This window comes from Branchiostoma floridae, chromosome 8 (genome assembly GCF_000003815.2).
Source record: "Branchiostoma floridae strain S238N-H82 chromosome 8, Bfl_VNyyK, whole genome shotgun sequence".
NCBI classification, from domain to species: Eukaryota; Metazoa; Chordata; class Leptocardii; order Amphioxiformes; family Branchiostomatidae; genus Branchiostoma; species Branchiostoma floridae.
The window spans coordinates 23,066,518-23,076,457 of NC_049986.1; the positions used below are offsets into that span (position 1 = coordinate 23,066,518).

At 39.9% G+C, this 9,940-nt stretch overlaps 1 protein-coding gene across 1 annotated transcript in view; it reads right to left on the reverse strand.

The window, feature by feature from the left end:
• Positions 1 to 8,126: 8,126 nt before the first annotated feature.
• The window catches only part of LOC118421025, a 6,164-nt gene continuing 4,350 nt past the window's right edge, over positions 8,127 to 9,940 (reverse strand). Inside the window, exons 5-6 of the mRNA XM_035828169.1 lie at positions 9,260 to 9,354; positions 8,127 to 8,412 (exon numbers count right to left, since the gene is read on the reverse strand). Of these exons, the coding sequence (XP_035684062.1) occupies positions 8,271 to 8,412; positions 9,260 to 9,354 (237 nt within the window). The 3' untranslated portion in view covers positions 8,127 to 8,270. The remainder of the gene's footprint in view (positions 8,413 to 9,259; positions 9,355 to 9,940) is intronic.

The window sequence follows — 9,940 nt, forward strand, 5'->3', positions numbered from 1 at the left end:
CGCCTGTAGCTTCCACCCAGGATTTTTGTCCGTCAAGGTTGACGGATTGGTTTTAAAATTTTTCCATCAGACGCAGCAAATTTCCGTCAATTGACGAAAAAACGGACGCTGGCCAAAGCCCTGTTACAAAGTTAACATAAACGATAATTGGGTAAGATATGATGATGAATTTGTAAATGTAATTTCATTTTTATGTTCGTTCTATGTAATTACTTGGATTTAATATACTTCAACTTATTTATGCCTGTTAGTTTTCTTGTCTTTGGATTTTTTTTCCCTTTCAGGTTGGATTGATTCATTCGTATAACATTCTTGGCCAATGTTGACTGGGAAACAATCTACAATTGACTTTCTGATTCCCTACCTATCGTCAATATAGGACTGTCTGGGCACAGGTAGAGTGGGCTGTGGCATAGCGGCGGAGTAAGGGCCCACCTGTGGTAAAATGGAGAGGATAACTAATATTTTTTTCAGATTTAACAGATTCGCTGATTGCTGTAGTTCACTTTATCTAAGTGCACGTCATAGAATCTACATAATATACAATGGCACTGGGATACGGAGTACTGATAGGAACTTGCAAATGACAGATCCAGCTGGAGGTACACACTGTCCAGGCAGCTAAAATCAGGAGAATCCAGACTGATGCACAGTGCAGAAGAAAAAGAACTGCGTTAGCTTACAAATGTGACGTATTTGGCAGAGATTGTCATTCTCGTGTAGGACTGTTTAGCCCTAGACGTAGCTATAGGGCTGATAGTATTTTACCATGGGTAATATTACCATATGGCGATGTGCAAGAAAAAAGTGACATTATTTCATTGTAAGACATGTTCAAGTTAGATTTACACTAAATGTAATGCCAATTGGGTTTCAAACATCTAAAAATTAGCCACGGGATCATGGAGTTTAATTAGATGACTGGTGTATTCAAAGCAGAGACGACAACAGTGTAAGACGACAACACATTAACATACATTACAAACCATACCTGATTGACAGCCGGCTGTTCGTACGGATCTCCACAGCAGCACACAGAAGCCGTTGTTATGGTAATGAAGAACTCCAGGACTCCAACTACGACCAGGGCGACCTCCAGAGCAAACATGAGGTCCATCCTGCCATAGACCTGTGTGAAATGATGTTCTACTTATAGTTCATTTATGGTTGGTTTCTCTTTTTGAGTTGTTATTTTCTGTGTACACTGTAAAATCTGTCTTTGTATACAATACTCAGAATAACATGATTTATTTCCATTAAAATTTAGCTGTAATAATTTCTCCTGATATAGCCACAGTTTTAATGGTATTTTAAAAAAGACTCATTAGGACTGTAAACTGGGTTGTGTTGAAAATGGAATTATAAACTTGTAAGACTCATTAGGACTTTAAATGATGTTGTTAACTGTAAATACTTTGACCCTATCCTCTTCCCTCATGACCTCAATGAGGAGCGCGGCCTGTAGGCTGATTTGAGCTTTCATGAATAAACAAAGGTTCAAACAAACAAAACACAGATAAAATCGCCGTAAAACCTGAATATTACCTGGATAGCACTCAATAATGCCACTGCGACCAGGCCAGGTGCTAAGACGATTGCGTTGAGCAGGGACATACTTTGTGCGGCTCCGATCTGAAGTAAGGAAATTGCCTACATTTTAGTACTCCTTGTTTTAGACAAGGCAATAGCTACTCAAGACGATAATTTGTAAACGGTCAGAGGTATCAGACAGCATATGCTGTCTTTCGTCAGTGACCTTATGTACCTATTACCAATGACGTTTAACCTACATTTCTAACCTTCATCGACGAATCATTGTTTTATTTTTTAATATATACTTGCTTTATTCGATAACAATTGGTGTGTAATAAAGTTTACATTGACATTGTATGAGAAAGCGTTCGTCTCGCCCACCTTACATCCCTGCATTGGTCCGGCCTTGATCGAAGCTGCCAGACTGCCTGCTATTACGAACTTACCACAGAGAAAGAGAACATGTCGGGGTTAGGAGATGTGGGCATATGATTGATGTTACTTTTCAATGACTTGTTTTGCATCTGTAGGACCAATAGTAACCAAATTGTAGTGGAAATGACTTAATCTAAGTATGGTCTATAGACATGTAGCATAGGGCCCATGGTCGTATACAATCATATGTATATTGACTCATGACTCATAGTAGTTAACAATATGTTCTTACAATTGCGATAAAATATATTCTTACTCTCGTAATCATATTTAGACTTTCTCAGACAGGTACATTGTCATTGATGCTGAAATATCGTTTTATGGATGTTGATAAATCAGGTACACGGATTGTTTTAAAGAATATTCACATATATATATCTTAAAATAATACGGGCTTTGGTGTAAAGTTTAGAAATATTATTCTGAAAGAGATGAACGTTTAACAGTAATTTCCAACACAAAAATTGGACTTAAGTTGATATTTGCAACTGAACAGCTGCAGTAAGTCCAATTTTAGTGTTGTAAATTACAATTCAACTTTTCCATAATGTCTTCTTCCAACACAGATCAACTTTCAACTTCAGTTATTATTTTAGCGAGGAAAATCATAATTTGAAATGCCATTGAAATGTCTTACAAACAGGCCTGTCCAGATGCCGGTTCCCAGCAGGAAGAATCTGAAGTTGGTTCCGGCGTGTGTCTGTGCTGATAAACCTGAGACCAGGTCTCCGCTCCCCAGCCCCATGTTAGCGAGACCCAGGAAGATCTGCATGCCGCCCAGTCCACGGGCAGCGCCGTACGGGAACCCGGCCATGATCGACTAAATGTGCTGGAAACGGTAGGCAAAGACCTTTTTAGTATTGACATGCGCAGAGTATCGTCTATTCAGTTCTGATTGTAGGTTCGGAGCTCAAAACATTACTCTGTAAGCAGAGGTTCATAAAGAAATGATAGGGAAGAAAAGAAGCCTGACCAAACACGTATTAAACACGTCAAAAATAGCTTCAGCGGAAGATCTGCTTGGAGAGAACACCTTTGACGTTGACAAACTTTGTTTCCCCCCACAAGTATCCGTTGTTCCAACGAGACATGAGACGTGTATATCCCGAGTGATATAGTGGACTATAAAAGCAATAAGATGGGCTTCTTAGTTGATCATTTCTATTAACAGCATATCCTTGTTTACTAATATTTAGCGCAACGCACACACTCTAGCTAAGAATAGAAGTGTTGACGAGCACGTACTCGTATTTCTTTTACTCAGACAAACTCGTTGGTACAGGACGCTTTATCAAAATGCAGTTGATGATTTTCTCGGATTTCTCGGATGTCGTTTTACAGTGAATTTCGCTGTAAGTATGACCTCTTCAATCTTATATGGATGCAAACAACACGCGAGAAACGTATTATCAATTGTTCCTAGGGAACAGCAAGCCAAGTGTTTAAGTACGCGACTGTTACAATAAAAGTGCCCTATTTAAGGGTCCCTGAAGTGCGTACAAACAAGGCGTGACGCGTAAGTGTTGTTCATAAAAACTTTATCTAGCCTTCAAACAACATGATTTACTCAAACGTTGTAACTTATATAATGAACGTTCGTAACAATAATCACTTATCAGTCCTAATCTTTACGGTTGTCTGGATGGGAAACAAAGTAACACCAATCTCAGAAAGTTGAAATTTTACCTCTTTAGGCCATAGTCCCTTGGTCATATGGATGACATCCACGTGCACATCAATCTTTATCCGTCTCCGAAAAAGGTTAAATATGTGACTATATGTTAAATCGTGCAAGGAAGCTGCAAAATGAGCAAATATTTGCAAGAAAACGATAATCAGAAATTGATGCTAATGTCGTAGAATGCCTATTTGCAAATTGTAAATCGCTCCGATTTCCATTATTTTGTCATACACTGCAGTTTTGTGTACTGAACATCTTATTTTTCGTGAAGTAAATGAATGCTCACTAAAGGCCCCCTCTCACTTGACGTGCGGCACGCTTGCGGCATTGCTGCGTTCGTTCACTGCGGCACTGTTGTGTTAATTTCGCCGATTTTGTCTTGCACTCACACTGACGTGCGGCACTGTTGCGTTTCTAAACTAAATGAACATGTTATTGACAATTGCAGCGTTGTCAATTTATGACAAATCACCGTAAAATGATGAGAATGCCCCAAAATGAGATTTATAATGAAAAGATTTCCCTTATGATAATGAATTATATGGTACATATGCTACAAATAACCTTGAAAGACTTTTACAGTAAAGGAAATGACCCAAATGAACGGACACGAACTATATAGCAGATTTCACTCGATGTGTACGTTTTGCACCATGTAACGTTATGTGTAATTATGTATGTTTATATGTTTATTCACCAATTTTGCAAATTTCTAAAATGAAAATGTTTGATATTTCATACTTTTTTTGTATGACGCTGAGTATTTTCATTGTCGGCGGATGGCTTGCCAGCCTATTGATGTATAAGTCTATCATATTTGTAAAAAGTGAGAAAAATATGGCCCATGGGTCTGAATGACTGCAATTTGTATTTTATCGGTGGCAGGCTACCAGCAATGATTAGCTTGTAACGTTATAACGCAAACGCAAACTCGTTATCATCCAACATAAATAATTTCTTTTTGAACGTTGTACGATAACCTTTATCTCTACATCCGTAGGTTAATCGATAAACCAGTTACTTATTTTTTGTTTTCAAGTATAAAATACTGACCTACTTCCAATTAAATAAATCAAAAGATGTAGTTTTAAGTTAACTCTGAATACGGATACAAGGTAAGTTTTGTGGAATTCGCAGTGTTTTTACTGGATCGAAAACCACTGTAAAATTATTAGAAATGCATCTAAAATAGTTTTTCGGTGATAAAAGGATGTTTACTTTTGATTCTTGGTGTAAAATAGGCAAAATATATCCTTGATACTGTTTGGGGCATGGTGGCGGCACTGTTGCGGCACCGTTGCGGCACTGTTGCGGCACTGTTGCGGCACTGTTGCGGCATCTTGCCACTTGCGTTATTTTTAAACTTTTTAAAAAACGTCGCGCTTGCTTGCGGCACTTCTAGGTTTGCTTGCGGCACCTCTAGGTTTGCTTGCGGCACCTCTAGGTTCCGTGGCGGTACATCTGCGTTTTCGAACGCAGCAATGCCGCAAGCGTGCCGCACGTCAAGTGAGAGGGGGCCTTTAACGGCGATACTGCTTGTCCATTCTGTTACAGATTTAAATCACTTGCATGCTATTCGTGGTTTTACGGATCCAACTACGTCAATAGCGTGTTAATTGTTACCAACAGCGAGATGTGTCGGGCCTTATCCTCATCGCGATACATCATATACCTTTGACACATATAAGACCATACTGATTTGATTACATGGATGAAATGGTCTTCGCACCTCAAAAATTATAATAGAGTAACGCAACTGCCCATTAACCTTAGCTTTCCTCTTAAGAGTTTGACAACGCAGCTACGATAAAATGCCATGTTGTTGCCATTTAACGGTCCTTAAAGTGCGAACAAACAAGGAGGTCTATTACGCGCTGTTGATGGAGACTTTATTAGGAGCCTTCAAACCAACGAATTAAAAAGAACATTGTAAGTTACGCACAATTGCCCCTCATCACTTACTGGTCTCTTCGTCCACATTACCGTCATTATGATCGCCTGATGAAAGGTGTTTACTTTTCATGAAAGGTGTTTACTTTTCACGGTAAATATTGTCTGCTTTGAAGGCATTGAAGACATTGGACCTCACCTTTTCAAAAGTCAGTAAAACCATCCCACATAATATCATATCATAATCTTCCGATAAAAAAAGCAGTATATTTCCTATGAGCTCCGTTTCTAGAGCTAGTGTCCAGATGATATGTATCAACGTTATATTTCCTACAAACAAGTTCATTTCATTAAAGGTGGACTCTCACTGCACTTGGGGCACCGGTGCGGCACTGCGGGGTTGGTACACTGCGGCACTATTTCGTTATTTTCGCGATTTTTGATAATTCAGATATTGCGTGATACGTCAATGTATGACTTAAAAGGGCAACAAAATACACAAAATGGAAGAAAATTCGTTCTTTATCTCTGAAATTCGTTGAGTCATCTACGAGCCCGCAGTGCCGCACGGTGCCCCAAGTGCAGTGAGAGTCCACCTTAAGGTGTCTGTGTGTCTTCTAGTTGTCCTTCCTGCATACGTTATGAAAAATGTACTGCAGAATCCAAGAAAGCTACATTTTTATCTCTTTAGCTTTTAACTCTTATGTAGAGGCAAAAACATGGTCATAATGATATCCGCCTCAATTCGCAACATTCCCTTGTTGGTCACAAATTGCCCGTAAGTCCTTGTAAGATAGTATGGTGAAGAGAAAGAACCTCGGCTATTAAATTTGTTGTGTCGGTAAAACAACAGATAACTGATAGAAACGCAATTTACCTGTCGCTGTTTCTCCAGTGATCCCATTAGAGCGGGAGAACTATCCTGGTAGAACTCGATAGTCCTTTGACAACCATTTTAGTGCGCATGCCATTGGGCGTGGCCCATCGTCACGTGTTACGAAAGAACACATGATGCTGAGACCATAATTAGGTGCAGTGTCACGGCGTGTTAGGCTACATTAGTTAATTTTTTGGTTCACGGATTTATTAGCATTATGATGAATATGAATATCAACATTGGAACAGAATCTAAGGGGAAAACATCGTCAAAAACAATACCCTGTCGCCGGCGGTTACCCTCCGGCCAGCAACAACGTATGACCCGAGTGATTGACAGCTGCTGTCATGATGAGAGTCGGCAGGTGGCGGTGCTGCACAAGGTAAGCTGTATCAAATCCTAGAACCGTAACTACAGTTCTTATGAAAATTAGTTGTTAGCATCAAGTAATATGTTTGTAATGTTGTCAATCAGAATACAAAACAACCAAAGAAACCTGAAACGCTCTTTATTGCGTTGCATAATTGTTCACACACTCGCGAGAACCGTTGATAAGATTACCTATCACTTTGATTACTGGACTTTTAATTAATGTGATAGATATCAAACAAAAGAAGAAGTTATGGGTCATAATAATTTATACTCATGTAAGATATTCATGTATCCAATAATATTCTCAACAATGAACTTCCATTTGATCGTAGCTATGACAGCATATCATATTTGTAGATTTAATATATACCACTTACTGTATCACTTACAACCCCAATACACTTGTTAAGCACAGCACGTTTTACAAAACAATGTGACTTTAAAAAATCATATCTTGTACATGACGTCACATAAATCAACAGATAGAATTCGTCAAAATTGATGAAAGCACTAAATTCAAGTTTACTCTTCTTTTTAAAAAAAGGTAGTTGAAACAGAAGCAGACAGCCAAAGCAACGTGCTACGTCTAACGTCTTTTCAAAATCAGTTGGCAAACATAAACCCGTAGAAAAACACAGATTTCAAATTACTTGTACCTAAAAACGCTTCTAAAAGCGGCTAGCATCGCGTATCGGTAAAACTTTATCTGAAAGGCTCTTGCATGCACATTAGATTCACCTAAGCAAAGAAGTAGTACCAAAAACGCCATCCAAAAGCAGATAGCTTCCAAAAAATGCGAATGCATGTGAGACTTAGGTCAGATTCTCTAAAGGAATGGGACTCTGAAATCTAAAATTTAGTTAGAAAAGACGTTGGACGCTAGCTCGTTGCTTTGGCTATCTGTGACAAAAACAAAGATCTAAATTCCCAGTGCCCAGAAGTGATTTTCAAATGTGAGTAGCATCGTATAAAGCCTTTACTAAAATCATTAGCATGCATTTAACTGCAGGTAAATACACAAAAAAAAAAAACTAGAAGCCAATGTGTGAATAAACAAAATGCTTTTCAAAAGCAGATAGCATTAAAAAAATGCTTTTAAGAGTACTATCAGATTCTCGCAAGCAAGTATGTAGTGTGTAAAACGCTTTCAACAGCGTATCCTCCAAAGCAGGCTCTCTGGGGCCTTTTTTCGTCATCTTTTGCTCCGTGGCATAAGACAGTGACATAAGCTGGGGAAGGAGTTTAGCCGGCAGAGGAGTAAAATTTGCCGGCTAAACTCCTTCCTCAGCTTATGTTACTGTCTTATGCCACGGAGGAATCTGCTTGGAGATTATGTACTGTATAATACACTTTTGCTGGCCATTTCGTTTTGTACTGGGTCGCTTTAACATTGGCCCCGTTGTATTATAAGCGAATAAAAGACGAAAAAAGGACCTCATTGAGCCTGCTGTGGAAACTACGAACAGCGGGCCTCTGAAAGACCTACTCCTCCACGGCGCTGGCCTTAGCGTACAGCATGCCGAGTTCGGCGGCGGGGAGTGTCACCATCTGCCCGTCCCCTCCGGTGGCACCGCCCGATGGTCCGGAGGTACTGGCCCCGCCCGTGTTCCAGTTGGTCCCGGGCCTTAAGTGTCGAAAGAAAAATAATCAGGTCTGAATGTAATACAGTAGAAGCCAGTTAATTGCACAACGGATTAACGCACACATCTGTTAACTGCACGGAATCCCAAAATCGCAAACCGGTGTGGTCCACCTAGATAGCTTCGCATTATTGCACCATCCGGATACTTGCACGAAATTTACTGGCAAATAGGCCGTGTTATTAAGCGCCTCTACTGTACCCACTTTCCACTAGGACGGCGCTCTCGCCACGCTCTCTCTGCGACATAAAATTTGGTAGATCTCTCAACGAATTGTATAGAAAAGAAACGATTTTTTTACACTTTATGTGTTTTGTTCTCTCATTCATACATTTAAGTACTGTATGATTTACCCAGTATGAAATCAAAAGTTACACATGTCCTATTCAGGTCGCACTGAGCGACTAGCGAACTAGCGAAGTCTAGTGGAAAGGGGGGTTCGGTTCATCTGTGACGGTAATCAACATTAATACTATGTTGCAATTTTAAACTTTGCATTCGTTCAAATAAAGCGCTTACCAACAAGCTTTTGGTCAGATCCTTTATTTTCCCATGTCTATTTGTACCGGTCACTTGTATTGTAATTAAACCATGCGTAGTCTGCCAATAATCTCAAAAAATTGAGGCTAGGCAGTAGGAAAGAAGATCCTTCTTTAAGTTAAACCGAGACGGGGGCCGATAACGACTTCCAAGCACCTTTGAACCTTTACTGACTTCACACTTCCTTTCTGGATGTGACATAGGGTTTGGGTCATTTCAACTTGATAAGAATCAGAGGATTGATCGAAAGCTTGTTGCTAAGCGCTTTTGGTAACTTTATGCCAGTCTTACCTTTCGCTAAGTCCAAGCGAGGGCCTGGCCACGGGTGCAGGAGCGACTTGCTGCTGCACGGGGGCGGAGAAAGCCATCATCGGCATAGGGACGACCTGTGGGAAAGGAGGAGGAATCGCTGCTTTTTAAATTTATTGCGATTTGAGCAGTGCCAAATGCATGTTAGAAAAGATGTAAATTCTTTTTACTTAATGCACTTAATACCAACGCAGACATCAGCATTATGATAGAGTAAGATGTGTTAAGATTTATTCTTTCTTGCTATATGAATATGGCTTACGTGTTCAAGACAAAAATGAAGTTAAGAACTACAAGTTAAGAACAATTAATGGTTACAAGTCAATTAGATGGAAACTTCTTTCGTAAATCGAATCGTGAGCGCAGTGCCTCTAGTCGTCAGGCCCCCATTCAACTGGAGGGTGATCGCTAAAGGCCCCCTCTCACTTGACGTGCGGCACGCTTGCGGCATTGCTGCGTTCGGAAGATGCTCAACGAATTTCAGAGATAAAGAACGAATTTTCTTACTTGTTGTGTATTTTGTGGTCTTCTATGTCACACTTTTACGTACTGCGCAATATCTGAATTATAACAAATCGGAGAAAATAACAAAACAGTACCGCAGTGAACGAACGCAGCAATGCCGCAAGCGTGCCGCACGTCAAGTGTAGAGATCACGCTTTG